Here is a 27147-nt window from a genome sequence, read left to right as displayed (position 1 = left end):
TCAACACCAGAAGTCAGATTTCTTTACTCCCCAGCAACAGCATCATGGGGTGGTACAAAGCCCAACTCAGAAAGAACAGTGCCATTCCCTGTGGGTACGCACATGAACTATTAATGGAGTGATCCTCAATGTGAGCATATCACAGAATGCATTTAGACACCCAGCATAAGCTTAACGGTGAGATACAGGAAAATGGGCAGCAGCTGAAATTGTCAAGGACAATCAGTAACTGGAGGGTTTTTGGTTACAGCAAAAGAAGCAAAAGAATTGCTCAAGTACTTTTAAAGGAAGCACTGTAAAACCTGGGTGCACCTGAAAAGCATTGTTTCCTTCCTCTCAATAAATAAAAGGATTGGAAAACCTTAGCATAGTAATTTCAAGCTTATAGTAGACATGTAAAAGGTTAGACAAAAACCCAAACAACTGAATTTGTGATGCTCACCATGAAGCAGTATAATCCAAAAATAGCTGTTCAGATTAGTGGGAGCTGTGCAAAATTTCAAAATAGAAAAAGGTATTAAGTGTCTCTATTACAGCCTCTTACGTAAGACTGTTCTTCACAGACACTAGAATTTGGTACCTTCAGCACAGGTGCTATCTTAAGAGATGCAAAACTATGCTTATATTCCAAGTTTTAATACGAAGAAAAATCATCATCAACTGAGGTGAATCAGTTCCTCACTCCCAATCTAGCTTGTATCCTCCAGAAACAGGAACAGCAAGTAGCATTCCTTTTCACAGTGTCTTCTGGACAGAAAATGCAAAATGTCATAGAACCAAAGTGTTTTCCCAAACTCAGATGGGGATATTGTATTCTTACTGACCCCAAGTCCTCTGAAAGACTCAATTACGCCATAATAGCAACAAAAGAACAAGCTACCCTGTGGATAATCTGCTAATGAGCCACTGTAAGTAACAGTTAAATGAAAATTGCTTCAGTAACTTGAAAGCATTCACCTGACCAAATTTTTTGTGATGCAGATACCAGCCTGGGGCTCCAGAGGACTCAGCTCCAGCAAACTCTACAGCTACCTGTGGGTAATCACACAGTATGTGCCTGACTCCCCTCTTACTCTGCTTTTTCAACACACCCAAAAGAATTACTGATATAAGTGGTTATAACACTTCTCCGAGACACTGCATTTTTCTCACCAACCAGGTACTGGTCCCAGGAACCTGCCTGTAGTTTTGTAGTACTGTAGTGGAAACACCACCCTCCCCACCCCCCCATCAAAACTAAAAATTAATTACATTATTTCAATTATCAGTCCATGCTTCAACTTTCTCTCCCCCTTTTAGTTTTTTTACCAAAAGACAATGAAACATTTTGTTGCAGATTATGAGTTGCCCAAGTCAAACACTGGTCTTGCTTTATTACAATACAGACAAAATAATCAAACTCATGTGGCACCATACCTGTCCCACCTGCAAATCAGAGGGCCTAAATCACAAACTTCTGTGTTAAAATTATATTTGATACTTACCAATGTATAATGTATGTGTTGGTTCAACACAGCCTGGTTTTTGGTGGAGTGGAAGAAAAGCTGCTAGAAACTTCTATGTTCAGCACAGAGCAAATTGCTGAAGGCTCTGATAATGGGCAGGTTATTAGCCCAATTAGACAAGTTGGTAATGCCTCTGATGACATATTTAAGAAAGGAAAAACCAGGGGAAAGTCTCTTTTCTTCTCCTGAGGGGTGGTGAGCCGGTCGCCAGGGCCCATCGCAGTGGGGGGGCCGTGTGCCCGGGGCCCTCCCGAGGCCAGGGCCGTGCAGCCAGGGCCGCCCACACGGTGCCAGCAGGGACCACATGGCCAGCGATGAACATGGTGAACAATTCCCAATATGAAGTCCAGATGAAATCAACCTTTTCAGTGCAGCAAAGCTCTCAAAGAACTTTTCAACTGATGGAACTTGAGAACAAATGAACCTACAAACACCAACTTTCTCCAGAGTCAGAGAAAAGGGAAAAGTGAGGACACATTAAGAGAACCAACATAGTGGCACTGAGGTCAGTGAAAAGAAGGAGAGGGAGGAGGCGCTCCGGGTGTCGGAGCTAAGATTTTTTCTACAAGCCATGGTGAGGGCTATGGTACAACAAACTGTTTCCCTGTAATTCATGAGGTGCACGGGGGGATGCAGAGATCCACTTGCAGCCCCTGAGAAAGAGTGTCCACGCTGGAGCGAGGGGATGCTGAAAAGCTGTAATCTAGTAAGGAACAGAGAGAGAGAGAGGACCCTTTCTTCCAAACTAGAACAGCTCACCCTATGAACTAAAATGACCCACACTGGGCAGTTGTGGGAAGACTGCTTCGCCCGTGGGAGGGACTCACGTTACAGCAGGTTCAGGCAGGACTGCTACACATGAAGTTGAAACCATGCTGGAAAAGTTTGCAGAGAACTATCTCCCATGCAAAGGATCCCACAGCACAGCAGAAGAAAGAAACTCTCTTCCTCATGCGTACCGGAAAAAGATTTTTAGGAAGTGAAAGACTGACCAAAACCACCTCATATTTTGTCTCCTTGGGTGGCTGGTGGAAAGAGAATGGGACTGGGAAGCAAAAGTGTTCTAAAGGTTTATTTTAGTTCTCATTACCCTTTTTACTTCTAATTCTGTTAATAAATTTTCTTTATACTGTGTAAGTTTTAAACCTGTTTTGCCTTAAAGTGTTTTTCCCCTAATCCTTAACTCATGAATTTTCAATTCCCCCTCCTCTTCTCAGCTATAGCAGAGGAAAGTAAGTGGACAGTTTTTCGTGGGTGCCTGGCAATTAGCCAGTCTCAAAACCCTGACAATGCATTAACAAGGTATTTTGCTGGAGATTTTTTCTAAATTCTATAGCCTTTCTTTACAGCAGTGGGAATTTTAAACGTTTCAAGAGGCACCGAACTGTGTATAGACACATGTAAGAGTACAAGCCATGAGATTACTATCAATTTTAAGATGGCTCAGTGTTCGAGCCTGAAAACTTTTGGATAGCAGCTCCAGAGCTGGGCAAGAAACTTGCATGTGAGGAAGTCACCCCGTAAGGAAATGCATTTACATGTTTGCCTAGAAGGTTTTATTTAACAGTGATGACCCAAGTAGACTAGTTGAACAACACTGCAGAAATCCTAACACTGCAAGACCCAAGAGTCTCATGAACGAAATCAGCTGATACTCAAGATGGGTGGTTTTTGCTCTGGAATCAACAGCAGGGTCAAGATCCACAAACCACTTGACATCAATCAATCACTCAAGTTGACTTTCCTCTTTTTTGACAAAGACCCCAACTTTAATTGCTTGTCCACAGTCCCTTTCATAAAGTACATTATACATAACGGGTGATCTGAGGAAACCTCTTCAAGAGCTTGTTCACTTTGCTTGAAGGCAAGTTTCCCCTGGATGACAGGGTGTCCTCATTTTGATTCTTGCGCTCTTTCTGAAAGAGAAAAAAAACCCTCAAAATATTTACCTCCATTTATTTGCAGAGTTGATGCTCATTCCCAGAGACTACTACTAACTGTATGGGGATGTTTTTTTCAGAAAAATGCTGTTTCTTTAAGGAACACTTACCATAGCACTTGGCTCAATAATAACAAGCTGATGGCCTTCAAATAGTGCAATTAATGACTGACATCTTGCAAAGATTATATCCTCCCATATTCTTAGTTAATGATGATATAAACTTCTGGTAACAACTCAGATCTTTTACTTTCTGTAATTCTTTGATTTTTGTTTGATTCTTTGTCATCTACCAAATAAACTGGGGATAATTTTTCACTTATGCTGTCAAACAGCAACAGTAAATAACTATTTAAATGATGACACTGTTACTGAAAGAAAATGGAAACCTGAAACCAGTTTAAGGACAAGTTTAGTACATATACGTACCTTTAGTCTATTTTGAAAAATATTTTACTTCAAGCTTATAATATAGTATTATTATAATATGTTAATATATAATACACAATCAGAAACCTCTGATTTCCAAACAGTATCAAATTTATTTTTCAAAAATGTCTAGCCTTCAAAGTCAGAAACAGGTTGGAAAAGACCTCCAAGATCATTAAGTCCAACCTTTGACCAATCACCACCTTGCCAACTGGATCGTGGCACTAAGTGACATGTCCAGTCATTTTCTGAACACCACCAGGGATGGTGACTCCACCATCTCCCAGGCCGGCCTGTTCCAATGTTTCAACACACTCTCAGTGAAAAAATTCTTCCTGATGTCCAGCCTGAACCTCCCCTAGCACAGCTTGAGGCCATGTCCTCTTGTCCCATCACCAGCTGCCTGGGAGAAGAGACTGACCACCACGTGGCTACCACCTCCTTCCCGGTAGTTGTAAAGAGCAATAAGGTCTCCCCTGAGCCTCCTCTCCTCCAGACTAAACAACCCCAGCTCCCTCAGCTCGTCCTTGTAGGACTCTCTGGATCCTTCACCAGCTTAATTGCTCTTAGTTGCTCAAATGGGTCACAATCAAATTGTTCAGAGAACGTAATTCTTGCTGGCACACAAAAAATGACTGGAGGCTTCCTCCTTCCCTACTGCTAGCCTTTAAGAACATAAAAGGGGCCTTAATTACTTCTGCCTTTGCCACGCAGTCATAGAACATCCGGATCTCCTCGGTACAAGGTGCATCGTTGAAGTCATTCTGTTTCCAGCAGGCCATCATTACCGACATCTCCGTAATGCACGTAGCCTCTAGAAGGGAAAGACACAACCAGAAATCTCAGGTGTTTGGGAATTCATGCTAACAGCCTCCACAGTGCATAAATCTCCAAAGAAGATGGGGTAGAGGCAAGTGAGGAAACGCAAAACTAAAGATCCCAGCTTTGCTTTGGGCAGAGAAGTTGTTGCTAACAGAAAGCAAACAGCTGCAGCCACCTAGCATCTGACTGAATTTTTAAAGTAAAGGCAATGCTAGGACGCAGCGTGCCTGACTCGCATACGACGCAAACTTAGGGCTGCAGTGTGAGAAAAAGATCCTTCCCACAGAACCGGGCGCGAATTCCATGGCCCAGACCGGCCCCTCCCCTCTGCTGCCCTGCGGAGCACAAGGCACGGCCGAGCCCCGCCAGCAGCGCGGCCCTTCCCGGGGCACAGCGGCGGCTCAGCTCCCGGGGCAGCGCTGGCGGGGCCGGGCCCAGCCTTCCCCTCGCCACCGCTCCCCGCCGCCGGGAGCTCACCTGTCAGCTGCTCCCGGCGGTTCGCCACCTGGTCGGCCAGCGCCAGCGGCCGGGGCGGGCGGAGCGCCGGGGGCCGCTTCTTGTTCCGCCACTGCCCGGACACCCAGCGCGTCACCCAGGCGGGGTACGCGGCCGCCGCCATGCCCGCCCGGAGCGCGGGGCGGAGCGGGGCGGAGCGGGGCGGAGCGGGGCGGAGCGGGGCGGAGCGGGGCGGAGCGGGGCGGAGCGGGGCGGGGCGGGGCGGAGCGGGGCGGAGCGGGGCGGAGCGGGGCGGAGCGGGGCGGAGCGGGGCGGAGCGGGGCGGGGCGGAGCGGGGCGGAGCGGGGCGGGGCGGAGCGGGGCGGAGCGGGGCGGAGCGGGGCGGAGCGGGGCGGAGCGGGGCGGAGCGGGGCGGAGCGGGGCGGAGCGGGGCGGGGCCCGCCCTCCCCTGGCGCGGGAAGCCGCCCGTGGCGCAGCCGCCCGCTCCGCCCCCTCCTGCCCATCCGGCCAAGGACAGGCCACGGAAATCGAGTAACTCCCCACAGCTTCCGCCCTGCGCGGAACCACTCAGCCACTGCCCCAACAATTACCATCCAGAAACTCCTGCTGCGGCAAAACTAACGAAGGAGCAAACACACTTCAGCCAGAGCAGAAGAAATCATGATTGTTTCAAGTAATTCAGATGGAATTAAAGGAATCACAGAATGGGCGAGGTTGGGATTGCACAGGATTGCATCCAGATAGTTCTGGAATATGTCCAGCGAGGGAGACGCCACAGCCTCTCTGGGCTGTTCCAGTGCTCGGCCACCTGCACAGTAAAGTTGTTCCTCATGTTCAGGTGGGACTTCCTGTGCATCAGCTTCTGCCCGTTGCCTCTTGTCCTATTGCCCAGCACCACAGAGAAGAGCCTGCATCCCTCCATCCTTTTGATGCTCTCCCCTCAGATACTAATAGACATGGATGAGGTCCCTCTCACTCGTCTCTTATCAAGTTCTTCTGCAACTGAATGGAAACTCTTCTTGGTACTTCAAACTCACATCATTTAGCTCTCAGCCCCTCATTTCTCTCCATTACATTACAGCTGGGTCTCCCCTGCATTGTTCCTACTGTTCCTTCCAAGCCGATACTGAAACTGCTGCTTTCAAAATGGCAGCATCATTCCCACAGCCTCATACTCAGTGGTGGAAAAAACCTCTTGTTCCCAGAAGCTTCTTCCCTAGGTCCTGGAAGTCCTCAACTCATCTGGCAGGTGCTCATGTCCCCAGCTGAAAAAGGCAGGCAATACAGAAGGCACAGGAACATTCCAAAGGCTGGGATACAAACAGGTCTCTTGCACAGCAAGACAAAGTAGATGCAGAAAAGTGAGGAGTTAAAACGCCAGACACTGGGGACGCAAAGCACTCAGATCCTTGTCGTGGAGCAGTTCCCGAATAAGCCATTTTACCACTGTATCCAGAACAGCTAAAGTTCTCTGACCATACAAAGAAGGCCAAATCAAAGATGCTTTTCTTTGCAATTTTTTTTTTTTATTTTATCGGACACAAATTTGGATTAAAATATATTCAACCTCCTAGACATAAAACCCAAAGGACTCCCGGTTTGCCTAGTCAAGGAAGTTAACAAGACTTTAGAAATTCTGTTGAGCTAAACATCACCAGGCTTAAACAACAAAATTCTCAATGTGGTTACTAGAATTTACTGCTTCTGCTGACAATAAATCCTTGTATGTCCAATTTTATAATTATTTTTGTGTTATTTTTAAAATGGTATATACTTAGAGTTCAAATTAAAGAGTATGAGAAGACGTTTTTCAAGTAAACAAAAGATTTCTTTAAGCACTCTTCTAGGCATAAATTTTCATCTCTTAAGGTACAAATTTTCTGGACATTCTGAAACATTTTGGTAAGCAGGATGTTTCTCTATTTCCATTTTTTCCAAAAAGACAGGAAACAAACTATCCTTTGCGCTTGACTACCGGTAGAGAGGAAAGAAAACAGGCTGACATCTTCAAATTAGGCCAGAGGGCTTGCATTGTGCAACTCTAAACAATGGAGAATTTGCAAACCCAAGACAGGCACGTGAAACACGTTTCAGTATTCCAGTTCATGGGAGGTTCAGCTACTCTTGGTTTTGCCTCTTCTAGCTACCCTTACTTCCTACCTTACTTCTAGCTACCCACCTTCCCCTGCTGCATTTGCCTCCTGCAGTGCCTAACGAGATTGGCACAGAAATAGTAACAAGGAAAGACAAAAGTACTAAGACGTAAGAGAAGCTGAACTGCACTCCCTGTAAATCAGCCTCCTTTTTCCAAATTACATTAGCTAATGGTGGCAGCACGTTCGAGTCCTTTCACCTTCAAAAGCTGATCTCTCATTTAATTAATTCCAAGAAAAATGAGGTGGGGGAGGAGGGGAGGCTGAGAAATAGAAAGTCAAACTACACAAGGAGAATTGTAATAGCTTCCTGTTAGTTACTGCTGTCTGCATTAGAACTTTTTTTTTGGCATTCAGTCTGGTATTGGAGCATCAGCCTAAGCAATTCCTAAGCAGACAGAATAAGGTACATGACTGTGCCTGCACACACCAGGCAGAGATATCTGAAGCAGGACACTGTTTTATTATTAAACATTATTTTTTAGTATTACACATTAATTTTAAGGGAGAATGCAGAACTACAAAAGGGGTGTGTTACTCAATAGCCAAGTCTCTCCACAGCCTGTTTTTTCTCAGCTGATAGCACCAAGTCACTAATGAATGGAACAGAAATGCTGACTTTATTGGGACAGTCAGAAACCAAATTCCCTCAACACTGAACCCCACAGATGTTTCACTGTGACTCCTGAATGTACAACTATAAAAACCATGTAAAACTTCGACTTTCACTAATTAGCATTTACAACTTTTTTCTTGTATCAACATATTTAAAGCTGAATCTTAGCTTGTGTTTCAGCTGATCAAAACCAAAATGAACCACAGAGCTTAAACTATTAGTATTAGATTTGAAAAGAATATATATCACAACTGAATAAGGGCCACATATGATGCTACAGTAAATGCTATGCCACAATTAAATACAATGCTAACAATGCTGTGATAAAATACACCCTTAAAATGAGACTGTTATCTTAAATACCTCTTTAAGAGCTGAGAAATTACACCATGTATTCTTCACTTTCTGGTGTAACTATGTAAAACCTCCAGATACTGCCTAAAAATCAATTAGGGGATGGGGCTAAGAAATCAGTTCTTTTGGGAAAAAAAATAGAGTTGATATCCATGTATTTTTGAACTGCATGGATCCAGCTTTCAGGCAAATTCTAGTATTCTCACACAAATTTATCTTGAATACACCAGTTCTTCTCATACCAGTTCATAAAGCTCTCACCTACCGTAATTTATTCTCATCTGTCTCACCCTGACCTCCTTAAACCAATTTAATTGGAGATGCCTTGAATTTAAAGCACTTCCACTTCAACTTAGTAGTGAAACTAACCAGTTTGCTAAGATTCCAGGTGGTTCAGACCTAACTCCTGCCTGCTGAGCTATTGTGTTTGGACAGTATTAGCACCTAATGCTCTCATTAGCACAATATATTCATGGACTCACAAAGAAAGATGTCACACCTCAACCCAACTCCAACCCAGCCCTTATTCTATGCTATCTCAATCAGATCAGCTGCTCTGCATTTTTCTGTCTACCTGAGTAGTTCTGACCTGCCACCCCTAAGCCCTAACTCCCAGGATCTAGGAAATTCATCCCATTTCCACTGCAAATTACCTGTGCCTCCTTATTTGCTCAGAGATGCCACAAAGTATCATCATCTGCTCTGATCCATTCCAAGATCCCCAGAACCATCTCTAGCTGAGACACTTGCACATTAAATGGGTCTTTTCTGCAGTAAAGAATGTATTTAAGAGCACGCAAATTAAGATGCTAGTGGTGTCAGAGCTCTGGAACAAATCCTGCAGCTCCATTCCTCTCCATCCTTCCTAATCCCTCTGCAGGGCCATCTATCTCTCACTGCCAGCTCTGAGACAATGAACCATAAAGAGAAGTACAATTTGTTAAAGCCTGATGCAGGCTTTGGCTCAGTTAATCATATCACTAAAAGGATTTTGTCTCTGATTAATTTCACCCTGTCAGTAGAGGTCTCCAGGCAGAATGAAGGAACCTGCTACCCTGTATGTTTCCAATTGATACAACTTCCCAGAAGGTGCCTGGAGATCCATCAATAACCTTAATTAAATACAACCGGATAGATGACAACTAATGGTTAAGGGAGTGGCTCTCTTGGGACTATGGCTGAAGAGTGTGTATGGCAGGACAGTAAGCCAGGCAGATGGCTGCTTGTCCAACACAGCAATGCCTGTCAAAACTCTGATGTCCTTGATGGCTGAGTTCCAATTCATTTATCCTGTTCCCAGTCCTTTAAGAGTTGTTCTTCCACACCACTTAAAACTACCCTCTGTCGAAGTGCAAGAGGGGCATTTCTGCTGTGATTCTCCTGCTGCTGCTGCACTTTGCAGACCATTTCCAGAGAAAGCAGCTCGTTCTCCTTTCCCTCTGAACATATACATCCACTGTTTTTTGGTTCTCATTCTATTTACCAGACAGGACACAGAGATCTTTCAGTTTGAAAATTATTAGTGACTGAAATAAGAAAAGGCAACTCTTTTTGAACTCTTTTCGAGTTCTAGAAATCATCAACGTTAGGTATCAAATCAATATTCTTCAGTGAGGTTATATGCTTCTTACAAATTGCAGTCCTTGCTAAAGGACACCAAACACAGACTACTAGTTCAGTAAATAAAATAAATAGGCAGCACTTGGTATCACAGAAGAATGAAACCGTGGCTCGTCCAATAAATGCAATGCATTGGACTGCTAGATTTTTAACCTTCAGTCAGACATTTGTTTCTCCTCTCTCACATCTCAGAGGGCACAAACTTATCCTAGCTTGTCAAGTCAATTCTGAGACACAGCATCAATAGAATCTACTGGGGTTTCATGTGAGCAGTAATGAGGAGATACTTATTTTTAGAACATTAATGCTAGTGAATAAAGCTATCCTGACAGCTCTGAAAGCCTCCCTCTAGTCACACAGTAAACAGGCACAATGCATAAGCAGTGAAGCCACTCACCCTAGTCTGTAGGATCCTGCCAAAGCATTTACACAGGTAATCATCTTCAATATTTGGTATCTTTGATAAATTCCCGATAGTCTCAGTTTTTATGAATATGGGTACCTACACTGTAAGAAAATGATTGAGATAAATGTTGAATCTATCATGTTTAGTTTGAGTATCACATAGCCTTCCAGTAGTCACAATATGAGTGATGACATTCAGCCACCATCTAGCTGGTTTGGATTTAAAGCAGTGAAGTGAGAAATCCAGTTAGCAGCCAAGAACAGAAATCGGGAACCTTTTTCCAAAATAATAATGCTGCAGTGACCTTCCTCCTTGTCTGCATTCACACACTTGCATTAGTGGAAAGACAACTAGGAGGGTAAATTGAATTCACTTTGGCTAAGACTGGCAGTACTTGCTGGCGCTATATAGCAATCCTTTCAAACACATTATTAAGTAAATTAATTGCAAACTCTTCAGAGACCCAGCTTCTCCTCCTGTTTCCTCCAACAGGAGAGAATGAAAGTAAAGCCATGGTGGTAGAACCACCTTAACATTTTGCAGTCCTTGCTGTGCAGAGCAGTAGATGCTGTGAAGGTCAGTCGGCAGCCTCGAACACAACTGCAACCACAACTCCACCCACCTGAGGAGGATTACCACCTCACCTCTCCTGTCCCTGCAGAGTTTGCCTGGCACCTACACCAGGTATTCATACTATGAACTGAATAAATATTCCAGCCTTAATTCTTGCGTACCATACATAAAAAGTGAAATAAATTTACTATATTAATGGAGGCAACAGATACACGGTTTATAAATCATGGAAGTACTGTGACACAGAGGAGGCAATAAAGCTAGTATGATCTATTGCTACAGAAAAAAAACACTGCAGATACAAAAGAAACAAGGCTTGGGTGAGCTTCACAGCTAATACTCATTATCGTTTGAGAAGTTCACCACCTCTAAGACTGTAAAAAATAGTTAAAGCTAGGAAGACACTAAAAACTCAGAAGAGAAAGCTATGAAATGACTTGTGACTGAACTACAAACTGAAAGTTGTACTTTGAAAAACAGACAAAACCCATAGAATAACTGTAAAAAAGTTACTTTCAGATCTGTACTCCTTTCATACCCACGTTAAGAAGATAGGTGACGATCAGAAATACTCTTGTGCTTTGCAACAGTCATCAAGCTCAAAGCAACAGCCTTCTGTAGTACAGACACAGAGCAAAGCAACAAACACGCCCTGCAGGACTAACAAAGTAACCTTGTTGGCTCTTGATTGTAATATACTGAGTACAGAAAGTATATAGTGGTGAAGGAATACTCGGCTGTGAATTAGCAAATGAACAATAAGGATCCCAAGGAAGAAGTTTTTACCTACTTTGCTAGCTACTCTTCAGCTTGTACCACCATATCGTCAATGCTATTGTTAGTTGAGAAACATGCTCATGTTGCTGAGCAGGAAGACAAAATGGGGCTTTGGACATCACTCATCAGGTGCTGATGCACATACTTCTATTGGTACTTCCTCCTGTTACTCCTGTAAGGGCAATACATTAAATGTAGCATGTCTAATTTTGGCAACAGCAGATAAATTATAATAAAGACCTGGAAATTATTATAAATGCTGCACTTCTGGAAAATCTACTTAAATTACAGGATAAAATAGTAAAAGCAGCATGTGCTAATACCTGGTTCTTATTTTTAATGTTTAGTACAAAAAGCAAGATCACAATTTCTCCTCCTGGCTATTCCACCAAACACTTGAATAAGAAAATGTTTTGAGATATAGCTAATTAAGAGAATGCAGTTAAAGAAGACTGAATTATTTTCTATAGAGAAACATGAAATGAAGTAACTGAAGGCATTAATTAAAACAATTTACTTAAATATCATTAACTTGTTTAGCAGAAGTGAATATTCAGAACTAAAGCATCCTTACTTTGCTTTATCTTAATTTACTTCTCAAGCACATGGTGGCCTCTTCAATCCTGAATACACATATCTGTAATTTTAATCTGGTTTGAGTAATCCGCTTTAACAATGAACTCAAGATATATTCTCTTAGGTACTCATGTCTCCTGAATAACTGGAAAAAAAGGAACTTAAACTGATAAATGCATTTTAGCTGAAGAACCACTTGTTACTATTATTAGAGAAGAGAGATTAAAAAACATTTTTCTCCTAAAAATAATTAGGTGAGAACAATGTACAGTGTATTCATTTTCTACATTTATAAAAATCCAGTGATAGTCATGGGTCTGAAGTCTTCACTGTCACGGTGCCCTGATTATAACATGGCAATATTTTTATGTCACCTGAGAGCCAAACATTGAGATGATCGTTACCTACACTGGTATTATACCTATAATACCATCTCTGTAATGTTATGAAGGGGAATTTGAGGGGAAAGAAAAATATATTAAATGATCCATGCAGCACTGAGCCATAGACAGTGACTTAATTAGGGAGAGAATGTAGATTCACTGCTGTTCCTAACTTTTACTGACAGACATCAGACTTCCCATAGCAAAGCATAAACTGCCTTACAAAGTCAAATTACCCAACAGACTGCAGACTTTCATTACCAACAATCTGTCTTAAGCACAGATAAACTCTGGCTCTTTAGTCAGTAGTTAACTTCTGAAGGAGGAGGGGAAATGGAGAAAGAAAATAGCTTTATACCATTAGAGACATCACTGCAATGTGGCCATATTTGCCTGTGCTTTTAAACCTGTGACACTAATATTTGCCTGTGCTTTTAAACTAGTTTCCCTCCACTGCAAGAACAATTATTTCAGAAAGACACCCACTATGGCAGGGACCAGTGGAGTTTATTTATACCTGTAAGCAATACAGGCTACACAGCAAGGAAGATCTATCCACATGTTGTCACTTAGGAACTCTGGTCACAGACCAGGATCACAATGTGTTAAGATTTGGCAGACATACAAAATGATCTCAGTGCACCTGGTTCTGATCACCCATTTCAGCATACAAAGACTTCAAGACTTTCATCCAAACTGCAGAGACCACTGGAAAGGCACCATTGTTAAAATGTATTTGTCTTTGCAGAAAGCTGCACATACTCAAAAGGAAAATATCCAAGGCCTCTGAATTGCTAGCATTAAGGAGATAACAATAAGTCAAGATTGCAGATTTCAGATTTGATGGAAACTCAAAAGAACCAAAGCATACAAATTTTATTTTGCTCTACACAATACCAGGTAATACACTTTCTGGTGTGAAATACTTCATTGAAAGTTGCAACTTAAATAATTTGTTTTCCCATCCCATTGTACATATCATCTGCTAAGTCAGCAAAAGAGGAAAATTAGGCAGAGAGTAAAGTGACCTGCCCATACGTATTCAGTTACCTTGAAAAGGAGGAGTATCTGAGGCATGTTACTTGGGGAGAAGAGACTTTATTGCAGCAATTTCATAAGGCACAACTGCTCTTCACAGATGTGTATTTTGAATTCCTTCACTGGAAAAGCCATTTGTTAATAGCAGCTAAAAGTAATGAAGAGAATATGTGACTGATTAAATACTTTAAAAGCCAGTATTTTGAAGACTTAAAAAATCCCTGAAATAACTTAGGGCACTTGAGCAAAAACCTGAAGTCATGTAAGACACAATATAAGTATAGCAAATGCAAAAGGAGAGTAAATTCCTCTTTTGCCCCCACATGTTGACACCTGCAAGTCAGGAGCGGCTTCACACCACAGAGCTGAAACTCAAAGCAGTTGCTAACATTTCCACTGCTGAACTCCAATCATAACAGAAACTTACTCAATTCATGCACCAGGAAAGATTGTCTCTGTGAGAGGCTTTTTGGTTTTGTTTTTTTCAAGGCAAACATTTGAAGTGAGGTAAGAATTCACAGTCTCAACTTTCAATGCAAGTTTCAAATCAAGCTCTTACAAAGATGGGTCAGTGTTGCCTTGTCCTCTTGAGAAAAATCTCATGCATATAGTCCCAAAATCTTCCCTGATGAGACTCATTGCGATGAATCATAGCAGTGAGGGCCTCACCCTGATCAAGACTTTGCCAATAATCCTGTAGCCACATTTCTTTCCAACTGAAACAAAAAAAGACACCATCACAAACAATTAAAAAAAAACCAAATTAGTCTGTAGCTGTAATAGTACTGAAACTATATTTTTCTTTCCCTTAAGAGGAAAATAGGCCCAGAGATGGTCATAACAAAGTATGTTGTTACTGTGCCACTGTGCTCCAAGTCATTTAAAGAAACTTGCTTTGAATATTCTCTACAGCAAATATAAGTTCACTGTTAGCTTTATAACATTCTAGAAATATCAGCATATACTGTAATGTTAACTACAGAGACTAAATTACTAATTGTAGAGAATAAAAACTTTTATTAAAATAAAATCTATCACACAGTCATTGTATTATTTTGGGAGTAGCTTTCCCTGGCCAGTATGCATATAACAGCCTAAAAATCAAATTTTTTTTCAGATAATCCATTTTAAGAATTACAAACTCAGATTACACATGACAAACATCATTACATTCCTCAACACAGATTCTATTCTTTATCTCCAGACTACGTGTTTGAGTATGGGCTGTCTCTTCTTCAGTGCATAGAGTCTCAAACTTTTCATAGTACAGACTGTATCACTGCAAATTTCAGCAATTCTCTTCCAGTTTATGATCACAGGGACTATTTCTCTCACTTGTGTTATATCAAGGTATGCCAATTATTTCTCTCTTCTCCATTATTTCTACTACCCAGAAACAAAACACAGATTTGGGAGAAAAGGACCAAATATGTTGCTCTTTATAATATATGCACATGAATTACCCAATACTTGTTAGCTTATATACAGAATTTTTTGCTGCTTCTCCCTCCAAATCAGAGAAATAAGTACAGTGGTTCCTGCCTTCCCTCTGTACACCATATACTGAATCCTGTGTGACTGCACTGCCCAGAAGCAGATCTTGCCCACCACTCCAGGAAGGCTGAAAGAAATGCACAACACATCCCAGTGGCTGTCCTTGTGGAGTGGCAAACAGCTTGTACACGATACCATCAGCTTCTGTGGTCAACAGCATCACCTGTGATGGCTCATTTCTGCAGAGCACACCAACACAGATCTCAAAACAAAGCTTTTAACACAGATTCCAATGTGAAGGATCATAGACGGAGGCTTACTTCTGCTTTAAAAAATAAATATCTGCCAAAAGGTTCCTTTGTAAAATGCACCACTTGGATGCACTGTGAGATCACATTGCCTACCAGTTAAATTCATTAACCTTTGTTCAAGGACTGCCAACATGAGTTACTTGCTTTTCACAGCACTGAATAAGGGCACATGTTTGGAAAATGAGTCTACTTGCATGAAGTACCAGATCTAAGACTAAGTGGCAGCAGGGAACAGAAGAAAAGAAAACATTTTCCAGATGAACTCTACAGAAACAACACTGAAAGGAATTCCAATATCCAAGTGAAGACTTTATTGAAAGTAATTTTAAATTGCTGCTGTTCTTCTTTCAAGAAAATAATTTCACTCTAATTCTGTAAATTGGGAAATATCCGTATCCCAGGATGAACAGGAGTGTACAAATCACCAGAAACTACCAACTACAGACACCTGAAACGTTATTACCACGAGACACAGATCTATCTTTAATCCTGGATGATAATGGGATTCTACTGCAAGGGCCATCCTACAGTGTACACTTGGAAAATCTGATACACTGTTAATGTTTTTTCTCATCAAAACTAAACTGTGACATCAACATAAAATGGAACTAGCAAAACCGTGATGGTTTCACAATTCCTTTATCAAAGGCACACACAGATAAAAACCACAGATAAAAACTTATAGTAACTGGAAAGAAATTGTCACATGGTGTTCTTATAGTTACATTCTCAAACATCCTACTTTTGGAAAATGAACCCTTATCAATGAAACAAACCAAATATTTCTCTTACAACGATGGGAGTTTGAGAATAACTAGAGATTCTGGTTTCTCCTGAACAGATACTATACTCAGCAGCAGCACTACAACTCACTATTTTCTGTACAAAGCAGCTAAGAATTCAACAGATTGTAGTGACTGACCATAATCTGACACCGACAACTGCTTGTTCTACAGCCTTTTTCCTTAAGCTCACTTGGGTGTGAAACCCAGCAGTCCAAATGCAAGTGAGGATTTAGAAACCACATCTCCGCACATACAGCTGAAGGCACTGCACAGAGAGACATTCTGATTGCTGCAGCATTTCGTCAATTCAGCACAGCTACCAACCCTATAAACAAATTACATCTGGGAGTCAGGGTTACAGAGCATGCAAATGGTAGTGTAACCTTTCTGTAATTGGGTACGTGCTCTAAAATAAACTCCTTTGCTGTCCTCTGAGTTCAGAAGGCTCCAGAACTACAAGTCACAGTGTGTGTTTGTAGGCAGACCTTGCATGTTGCATATAGTCTATCACATGTATCCCCACTAGATCTGTGTCATTTTTCCACAATAATGTTTTCTAAAGTAACAAAACACTCCATTGACTAGCTCAGTAGGCAATCATCTAAATTGATCACACTGTTAAATAACATTACTGTCAAACTCAGACAAAATATGGGCATGTTTAGCTAATGCTTTGATGGCAATTTTATGCTATTGTCACACTACTTAGAATTTTAAGTAATCATGTTCCATTTTGCAAATAAAAATGGTTAAAGCTTAGAAGCTTATCAGATAGAAACCACTGCATTTCACAGGAGATGCCCATGATCATGCCTTGGAAGCTACGGGCACATATCTTTATAAAGTCAATAGCAGTGAATATAAAAGCTTCCCTGGAACAATTTTTCCAGACACATCTCATGACTGCAAATGGGGAGCATAACAGTGAGACATGGAAACTTCCATAGGATGAAACTGTAGCTTGAATTATGGACCAGCTGTTCAAAACTCCCTGCTGATGACCCCTGAGAAGAATGATGGAAACACCTGAGCCTGCAAGTGGCACTGGCAGCCACTCCGTGTGTGCCTTCACAGGTACTTCTCTACTGCCACCTGATGCTCACACAAGAGAAAACCTATGGAAAAGTAGGAATACTTCTACAGAGTAGGGTGCTGTGTAGCACACTACAAGGAAAAAAAACCATTTTGCTACTGAGACAAGGCATTACTATAAAAAACCTCCAGTAAATCAGTCAACCAACAGAAAACAAGGGATAAGAAGCTACTCAGTCTATTCTCTGTCCTGCACAGTCCCTCTCCTAAATAAGCGGGCTGGCATCCTTGAACACTGGCCAGAGTTTTGTCACACGAAACAGCATTAAGTCTTGTATTCTGTGTGAGCCTAATTTCTGCTCTGAAGTCTACAGGAGTCAACCAGGCCTGCACTAAACATTGGCAACCCCATTCTTAACGCAGTACTTTGTGAGGAGGTATAGAGCTGCTTTTGCCTCAGGGCTGCCAAGTGCTTTACCATCGCTGTACTGAAAAACAACCCTCCCCCAAGCAAAAAGGCTAAGATAGAGAGAGGACAAACACATTGCCTGAGGTCACAGAGCATTTTAACAGAATATAGTGAGTGTCTTGAACTCCTCTTTCAACTGCTACCACCACTGTCCAAGCCTCTTGGTCAGCCTCAGTTGAGTACTCAGTTCAGTATTAGCAGAACTCCTACACCACCCACAAGACATAATACATAATGTAACTGGAGATGGAACAAGAGCTCCTTTAAGTACAAAGCATTATTAAACCTACAGCTCCTGTTATTTGAAGCTTTTTTTCCTTCAAAAAGCATAATATTGGCACATTACCTGTCTCCCTCAGAGAGGTCTTCAACACTTCCAAACCCAGGGGTTGGCACAGGACATCCCATATGCTTGAACTGAGCTATTTGAGGTCTGGGAGCTGGAATTCTCCCACGAGACTTTTTGTGTTCCTGCTCCTCTTTGACCCGCGTGTTCTCCTTGTCACAGATGAAACACTCAAAGCCATTCAGGTAATTGGGCAGAGTCATGTCATTCACACCCCACTCCCGCTTCTCCAAACTCTCTAGCAAGAATTGGTTTTTGATTCCATCAACGTTTTTGTACTCTAGATACTTCAAATATTCCTCTCCATTCTTGTCCAGGAAATCAAGATACTTTGCCAGCTCTTGGGGGCTGTCAAAGTCATCTATAAGAATGATGGAGAGGTTGTTTGGCATCCAGTCTCGCACAGCTGGGGAGCCCCGGTACACTGGGACAGCACCCAAGTGCATGGGACGCCACAGCTTCTCTGTCATGTAGTCGTCACATATGGCATTCTCCAAGGCCAGATGAAACTTGTACCTGGCAATAAAAGTCATGAATTCAGAATCTTCTGTAGTGGCTGTAGAAGTGTCTCTCAGTCGCTCACTGGGAAGCTCACGGTTATGCAGGCATTTCCCATAGGAGTCAACCTAAAATAACAAACAGCATCTTTACAAAGTGATCTGTTCCCCTGGAACTTGTTTTCAGACCTAGCAGTTCTTGTAAAATTCCTAACTTGGATCAGTTCGTAGCTACCTTAATTGAGCTTCACTTTCACTCGAAGTTTTTTCCCTTGTGACTATTCCTAGAGTTCCAGTTCTCCCAGCTTTAGAGGAAACCAAGTGCTGTTTCAGAAGCAACATTAGCCACACTACAGACTGAGGGGTGAGGGGAGCACACAGACGCCACCCAAAAATGTATTTACTACCGGATAAATCAGAAACAGACAAGTAAGGAACAGCATTCTCTATGTCAGTTTAAACATCCCCTTTCTACTTAACAGAGACTCAGTGCTCTTCCAAACAGTTATTAGACGTAGTTCCAGCCAATCTCAGCAGGCTGACAAAATTTTTCCATTTGTTAGACTGAGAAAAACTGATGCACGGAGCTAAAAGAATACTGTCTAAAAATGCGAGACAATATGCTTAAACTGGAACCTGCATCGTACTTTAACAGAACAGTCATTTTGAAAAATTCTTTTGTCTTTGCTTCACTACTCAGTACATGATAACCTTGCACAATAACTGAATCATGACCAATAGAAATAACAGAAACCACTAGAAAAACATGTTTCTGGCAAGTCTAAAACCAGTTTTTTTTAAAAAAATCAATCTAATATCCTTCAAGCTTTTTAAGAGAAAAAAATGCAGTATGCTTTTTTCCTGCTTGGAAAAAACTACACTATTTTACTTTATGAAGCTACTCACCATCAGCTGTACCATAGCAGTACAAGGCATCACAGAAACAATACGGTCCTACCACAGCACAGGTAAGGAGCAGATTCTCAAAACGGAGCAACCTGCCTTTTAACTGCACTCCTGTACTTTCAAATAGGAGTGAGGCTTGTAAATGGACAGCCTTCCTGTATGCTAACTTCAAAGTCCAGAGATTTCAGCACCTTCTTGCACAAGACTGAGCTCATTCAGGCTTTGCCCAGCTTGTGACTGGTCCCGAGTCTGGCCAACTCCGTAACTAACATCTGCATCAGGCCTACCTACTGACATGCGGTGTAGTCTAGATCACGCTTTGGGAAGGAATACAACTAGTTTTTCTGTCCAGCTTGTAGTCAGCATGCATCCCGTTATGATTCGTGTCTTGGCTAAAAACAAGGACAAACAAACCCCATTAAAACGAGGCGGTAGAGGTGGGCAGCCGGGTGTTCCCAGCTCCGACAGCAGCACTACGCCACAGCTTCCCCCTGGACTCGGCCCACCTACCTGGATGTACTTCATGAGCTCCCGCACGTAGCGGTCCCTGTCCGAGGGCACATCGCAGTGGGACTGCATGTACAGCACCGGGCCGTAGCCCTTCCGCCGCCACGCGTCCTTCTCGGCCAGGGCCACGGCCGGGGCCCGCAGGTAGCCGGTGCCAGGCAGCCACTGCAGCGTGAGCGGGTAGTCGGACTCCCGGCGGAAGGTGGCCGTGTAGTTGAAGAGCCGGATGCCGGGCGAATGCGAGAGCACGTAGTTGTTCATGGGGGACTCCTCGTGGAAGAGCGCCCAGGTCTGGTGGGGCAGGCGGGGCAGCGGTGCCTCGTACGCCCTGAAGTCGGTGCCGTAGAAGATGAGCGCCTTCGTGCGGCGGTGCCGGGCCACCCGCCGGCTCCGGGTGACGAGGCAGGAGCCGCGCCGGCAGTCGATGCGCTCCGTGTCGCCGGGGAAGTGCGGGAAGAGGCTCCCGCTCCACCACAGCAGGATGGGCAGCGCCTTGTTGCTCCGCGTGTCGTTGTTGCCGGGCCCGCGGTACGACGCGGCGGCGACGAAGGCCGCGCCCGGCGGGACGGCGTCCTGCGCCCACCCCTCCGCCCCGCACGGCTCCGCCAGCCCCTCCGCGGCCAGCGCGGCCCCCGCGCCCCAGGCCAGCGCCAGCGTCACCCACAGGCCCGCGGGCCCCCGCCGCGGCCCGGCGCCCCCCATGCCCGGCCCACCGCCCCCGGGCCGTGCCCCGGGCCCGCCCCAGGAAGCGGCGCCGGGCCCCGCCCCGGCGGTGCCGTCACGGGGCGTGGAAGGGCCCGGGCGCCAGTGGCGCCGCCTTCCCCGCCCCTCTCTTCTCGTACTGTCGATGCACGTTTGAAGCGGCTCGGAGGGGCAGCGAGACGTAGCCCTGCTCTGGCGCACTGTGCAGCCTTGCTGCAGCGGCTCGACGAGGTGACCGAGTTGCAGCTCCCTCCCAACCTCACTGTACCTCTGTAAACCTCTCTGCCTTTACCGCTCCTGCATCCGCCTGTGCTACCACCGGACCCCGCAGTACCTGCAGCTGACAGCGATAAACTCCAGCTGTTCCCCGGAGGCACAGCATGCCACGACTGAACGCACCTGCAGAGAGAGGGCTCCTGGACCAAGCAAGCGGGCAGCTGTTACATGAAAGAGCACCCAGCTTAGCTCCTGCTGAAGACCATAAAGGGAAGGAACAGAAAACACCTTTTACTAACCTAAGTCTTGTATTTGGTGGGGTTTTTTTGGTTTTTTTTTTTTAATATCTACAGGTTTTAAAGCTCCCTTGACAGCTTCTTTTCTATACCAACCTTGAATAACTCCTATGGTGTTAAAATATTCTGTAAATGGGAACGTGGTTTGGGCTACACTATGTAAATCCAACAGACATATTCTAGAACTACCATTCAGTTGCTCAGTTACACAATTGCTAAAAGCATCAAATTAACTTTTTAAGAGATAATATAATATTTACGAATTATCAGTTATAATATAGGACATTAGTATGGACACAAGGAAAAGAAGTATTCTTCAGCTGTGTTAGAAACAAGTTAAAGAGGGAATATTTTTCCTTTCCTTTGAAAAGTTTTAGGTGTAGACACTGCTTAGGCCTGCTCCAGCAGCACCTGACAGCATCCTCCACTTGGGCCCCAAGAGAAGGTAACAGACATGGGCTCTCCAAGGCAATTTCCACAAGCATCAGAAAGTGTCCTGCACAATTTACTCCACATGATTAACGTACAAGATCCACAAGGCCCAACATTATTGCACCAGTTCTGTGGCAGATTCTGGACATAATGTACATTCTATAGGAGAAGAATCTCAAAAATATTCTACAGCAAATTTAGTATTATTGGATATTTAGCAATGATTATCTTGTGCTTTCATACAGATTTGTTATAAGGTTACCAGCAAACTGTACAACACCAATATTCACGGGTACAGTCAAGTTACACTGCCAGTTCACTCTGAATTTATTTTTGCAATTAGCAACACCCCCAGCAAAAAAAACCAAACACCAAAACAACCCAAATCCCCCCACCAAAACCCCCCAACCAGTTCACCCAGCTCCCTCTGAAATATGAGCTCTGTTAAGACTACAGAAGTCATTAACTTGACATTGTCACAAGGTAAGGGCAACACTTGCCTAAGTAGACCAAAAACCCCCCACCCAATCAATGACTCAAGCTGTGTTAACAAAAAAGGGAATTTCTTTGTGAAATGGAAGCTCAGACAGGGCAAAAAGTCAAAACCCAATCATCTAAATAAAGTAACACTGAGATTAAACAATACCTTTTGTTTGTTGACTCTTTTTGAATTTATCATTCAGTGTGAATAACAACAACAAAAAAGAAAGACTGAACTTGGTTAGCAGAAGATTGGATTGTAAAGGATCAATGAGCTAGACTTCAGCCCTTCCCATTTCCCCCCTCCCGCAAAATACAGGGTTTGGAAAAATAAGCAGTGTTTATTTACTAACAATGACATAAAATACATCTTAATATATTTTTATTTCTTTACAAATTAAAAGATGCATTGGAAAAACAAGTGAAGAAAATGAAAGGTTCATTCATGATTTCATTTCCACCCCCACACCCCCCAATATTAATACTAGAAATTAGTATTTGTGGAAGTCTGTGGTTGCTGCGCATTATATTCCTGGGAAGTTCTTTCTTTCCCTCCGATTAAAAATCCTCTAGATTTTTTGGTTGGAGGCAGTACGTGGAGTAAAAAGTCAGCCACATTCATACAAAAACGCTGAAAGTTCTGTCAACTACATCTTGAAAGAGTTTCTCCATTACAATTTTCATATTCCCCTTTCTGTGTAGTGATGGGAGGGAAGACAAACTAGCAGCATTAGAAGAAAAATGGATTTATATACATGCTACAGGATATGGAACTAAAACCACAGCCAGATATTTTTCTGATCTTAACAAGGACTTTCCTACGAAATATCAAGCCCAGATAACATGTTCTCTAATCCATCCAAATTCTTCCTTTCACTTTCAGTGCTATTGGTAGCTTAAACTCCTGGGTATTGGAAGAACACCTGTTAAGTGTTCAAGCTAAAATATACAAGCCCCCTTTCAAAAGTGAATAAACGAAGCCCTTAGAATTCCTAATTTGATTACACTAGCTCCCCCTTCACAGGAGTCTTCTCATCCACCCTTGCAATGGAGCAGCAGAGCAGCCAAAGTGGATGGATTAATCTGTCTGAGGTATTTTAGTTTAACAAACAGGCTTATAAAAGGTTTTGTGCAAGCTGATCAGTAGATAGAATGGGGAGGGTATAAACATCCAGTAACGAAACTCTTTGCTATGGCCCAGGTGCTTTCAATAACCAAAATCAGGTACTTGCAATACCTGTTACAGTACAGGCTAAATCTTAAGGTTTTGTATCCCCTTCCTTGTATTCCAGGGTACAAAGCAATCTCAAATTCACATCAGTACAAATCAAATTCCTGCTTGTTTGCTATGATTCACAAAAATATGGTTGAAAATGGCCACTTCCTTATCATCCAGTTCCTACACAGCCCCCCAACACCTTGTTACAAGTATTTTCTGCTTAAGGTTAAGAAGCTTTTGTTCCCACCACCATCTGACAGACAGGTAAGCTCTGCAGGAGAGGTCATGGAACATGGATTGAGTACGACAATACAGAGCCGTGCAATGAGAAGGAAACACCACACATGTCAACAGGAAGTACCGTCTCTACCCTACACTGTTCAGAAGCTGTTGATTTTTGCCCCCTTAACTATTGATTACTCCATTACAGTTCTGCACAGCAACTTATAGTACAGGAAAGATTGTGGAGAGAAATTTGCCCCGCTGCCTCCTGGCTTACCACTCATTTCATTTTTCATGGCTTTCCGGTTCAGACAGCCATATGATACATCTGTGCTCTGACAGACCATGTTTCCCTCTTTAGAGGAGACATAAAATGTTTGGCTGCTCCAGCTCCCATCACCTGACCGGCCTCTTGCTCTCCCCACCTGTGCATCCTCTTCACACTTGGAGCATGCACACGCACCCACACAAACGCACAGCAGCTACCAGAAGTTTTGAAGAGTTACCGCTTTTTCACCCAATGTTGACTCATGTACAGTGAACTGAAAAAAACCCTACATTCATTACAACAGGATTAGCGAGCATGGGGTGGGGTAGGGGGTGAACTCCTGCCAAGCACAGGAAACAATTTAGAAGCAAATAAAAGACCTGGTATCAAAGGCCTTTTTTTTTTTTTTTTTTTAAGCCCTCACCAGGAAAATATTTCATCTCTCATATGGGATTGGGAAAGGTTGAAAGGATTTCTGCTTATGCAATGTGTATTAAAAATCATGGAATTGTACAGATTTCTATGTTGTCCTTTTTGAGGGCGCTGGGCCTTCTGATCAGGTCATTAGTGGAGACTGAAATGTCACTGCTGAGTTCTAGCACCACTCACTCCTCTAGCTCAGTAGCTGCCGAATCTCCTTGTGCATGTGACACAGGAAGTCCACATATGAAGCCCCCCCACTCAGGCTCTTGTCCTCCACTAGAAAGTGTTTGAACAGCATTTCCAGCTTATCTTCTTGCTTCACAATTATCAACTACAAAAAACCAAACAAACAAGAACAAAACCAACAGTGAGTAGCTATTAGAATTAATCTTCATGGGGAAAATAGAGAAAAAGCTAAATGGCTCAAAATCCCAAAGATAACCAGAATCACGGCATATGGGGTTTATGTGCTTTGACTTGGGTAACTCAGCTGGGTTAAGTCTCAATCCTTTCTAAACAGAAGGAAAATACCATATATATGGTTCATACAGTAGTATATTGTAATAGGTCTGAAAAAAAAAAAAAAGTTTTAGGACTCTGGTAAGCACAAAACTCCAAAACTAGTGAAATTTATTTTCAGACTCTTGTTATGAGATTGGGAAGAATAAGTTCAGCACTGCAGCATTACCAGGCATCACCTGACTCTACTAAGAGGGAAGGGCATTTAAAGCTGTAAATGGGGGACAGTTTTACCTTCATGTAGCGGGATCTCTGCCCTTGAAGCATATCAACAACAGATCGTACTTTCTTTGAAAAGGGGTTTTCCAAGACTGGCAGGGTACTCTGGAATGAAAGATATACAATTCCCATTAGTCTTGGGAAGTAGAACAATGTTAAACGAAAGTCAGCAGTTTTGGCATACTGTATAAGGGTAGAGAAATATCTACCCCCATGAGCATACAATCTCTTTGACTTCAACTACTTAAAAGAGAATATAACATGGTATCAGAATTAAAGGTCAATTATTTATTCCATTTAGCTATCAACTGGTCTATTCACTGTTAATGATGTGACTTGTCAAATAAATCTAGGCAAAAGCATGCCTGACATGCCCAGACTACCACGACCTCTGCTAGTTTCATACATCTGTGCTTCTCTCATTTCTATTATGAAAAATGTAACACTATTTTCTCTACTGGCTTTCTCATTGTTTTAAGTTTTGGATGACTGTTTCAGACTCCAGCCCCCACACTGCCACCCAGCTCACCAAGGCATTGCTAATTTGACTGAAGGATGACACTCCAAAGAGGTTCTGGATCAGGCTTTGCTGCACGCTGACTCCCACCCACACAAAGATGTTCAGCCCATTCTCCAGCAGGTAAATGTCACCCTTGGAGAGACGCTCCTCTGAATTCCGAATGGCTGCTGGCAAGGAATCACTGTCAACATCTGCTTTGGTCTGTTTTAGAATGAAATAAAAATTAAAGTAAAATAAAGGTTATAAAACAAGAACATCTTATGAAGTCCTGAAAATTTCTGCCATGAAGACCCCAATGGTTTTCTCATTTCTAGGACTCATAAGACTGCAATAATTGTGACTGAAGTAGCACCTTCCTTAGTTTTCTTACTCAAAGTGACACAGAAGCAGATCAGAGACTCTTGGTCAGCAAAAGAGAGCATAAGGCTTTTGTGAAAAGGCTCAAAAATTCAAATACAACCTCCTGGAGTAGGAATGTAATTAGGTTTTAGTATTATTTCAGAAACTGTGGTAATGAAAAGTCAGAACAGTACATAGAGTTACCTTGCAATGATGAAAATTACTACAAAAAGTTGTAAGCTTTAGGACTTTTTTTAAAAAGACTATGAAAGGGTCAAAAGCATCTTCTTTGCCACTAGTCATATGCTTACAGCTCAGGAAAAAAGTAACCCCTGAGAAATTCACAAGATGCAGTAATGCTGAGTAAAATTAAGTGAAATATCCCAACAGATGGCAGATCCCAAATACTTCTCAAATCACTTTCCCTTGCTAAAATAAAAATGCCAGTCCTTAAGATGAGTCAATGAGACAACAGCAAGCCTCAAGTGCTAAGAATATCTTGAATTACTCACCAGGGGCAAGAGCCTGGGATAAAAGAAAACGTTTGTTTCAGCCACATCCATGGATGTCACTAACTGACGGATGTAGGCTCGGTCATCCGTTGTGACCTCTGGGCCAGGCTGAAGGACGTCACTCTTCAACACACAGTTCAAGTACACAGGAAGCAGCTTCATGCATTCAGGGAGGATGAGCTAAAAGTCACAAGCAGACAGAAGCTGGTCAGCTGTCCTTCTTATGAATAAGCTTATGCTTGACAAAATGAGGCTTGCATGAACCAACAGTGTGGTACAGCCATGAGAGTGAAAGCTGATCGTCTACTTATATCATGGATTGCAAAAGAAACATAAAACCTATCCCTGGAGCAGGCAGCGCTCCCTGGGCTCCACACAGATGTCCAAGAAGCCATTCTCAACTATAGTTTTACTTCCTGAGTCTCTTCTTTGCAAATTTCTGCTGAGCAAAGGAATTGACTTTTTCTGAGCAGGCCAAGTAGGAAGAAGCTGTCACCACTTTTAAATTCCCAAGCATGGGATTCAAGTGAAAGCATTGGAGTTTACCTGGCCAGCAGAAGAGGGACTAGCACAGTTCTTTCGATAGCAGGCTAGGATCTGGGCACACTGGTTGATCAGTGCATCTCGTACAGTCTTTACTGGACTACTCAGGACTCCACGATATGCTGCATAGAGAGAGGAAAGAGATGGACTGCTGTCAAGTGGTTGCTCATGAACAGCAAAACCCCAACACTACTTCCACAAAGGAAATCTAAGCAATTATTGTTCATGGAAGCCTTTATTCTT

General features: G+C 42.9%; 3 protein-coding genes and 1 long non-coding RNA gene across 7 annotated transcripts in view; 1 reads left to right on the top strand and 3 right to left on the bottom strand.

Moving 5' to 3' along the window:
- LOC125329589 overlaps positions 1-2473 on the top strand; it is a 30583-nt gene extending 28110 nt beyond the window's left edge. Inside the window, exon 5 of the long non-coding RNA XR_007205216.1 lies at positions 982-2473. This is a non-coding gene — a long non-coding RNA (uncharacterized LOC125329589). The remainder of the gene's footprint in view (positions 1-981) is intronic.
- A 767-nt stretch (positions 2474-3240) lies between these two features.
- CHCHD1 (coiled-coil-helix-coiled-coil-helix domain containing 1) lies at positions 3241-5348 on the bottom strand. The gene is made up of 3 exons (XM_048311756.1): positions 5173-5348; positions 4569-4687; positions 3241-3421 (listed from the first exon to the last, which is right to left on the bottom strand). Exons 1-3 carry the CDS (start codon positions 5312-5314, stop codon positions 3311-3313), a joined length of 372 nt encoding a protein of 123 aa, XP_048167713.1. The 5' UTR covers positions 5315-5348; the 3' UTR covers positions 3241-3310.
- An 8100-nt stretch (positions 5349-13448) lies between these two features.
- Positions 13449-21078, bottom strand: FUT11 (fucosyltransferase 11). The gene is given in 4 exon segments (XM_048311755.1): positions 13449-14363; positions 18085-18710; positions 19998-20900; positions 20902-21078. Coding segments are annotated over 4 exon segments (1854 nt in total). The 3' UTR covers positions 13449-14215.
- A 1407-nt stretch (positions 21079-22485) lies between these two features.
- The window catches only part of SEC24C (SEC24 homolog C, COPII coat complex component), a 38454-nt gene continuing 33792 nt past the window's right edge, over positions 22486-27147 (bottom strand). For all 4 annotated transcript variants that reach the window (XM_048311745.1, XM_048311747.1, XM_048311748.1 and 1 more), the window contains 5 exons: positions 26908-27026; positions 26362-26541; positions 25520-25711; positions 25006-25095; positions 22486-24583 (listed from right to left, as the gene is read on the bottom strand). In XM_048311745.1, the coding sequence (XP_048167702.1) occupies positions 24443-24583; positions 25006-25095; positions 25520-25711; positions 26362-26541; positions 26908-27026 (722 nt within the window). In that variant the 3' untranslated portion in view covers positions 22486-24442. The remainder of the gene's footprint in view (positions 24584-25005; positions 25096-25519; positions 25712-26361; positions 26542-26907; positions 27027-27147) is intronic.

The sequence above is a fragment of the Corvus hawaiiensis genome, chromosome 8, assembly GCF_020740725.1.
Source record: "Corvus hawaiiensis isolate bCorHaw1 chromosome 8, bCorHaw1.pri.cur, whole genome shotgun sequence".
Taxonomy (NCBI): Eukaryota; Metazoa; Chordata; class Aves; order Passeriformes; family Corvidae; genus Corvus; species Corvus hawaiiensis.
Note: the sequence above shows the minus strand (reverse complement) of the source record. Positions and strands in the feature narration are given on the sequence as shown.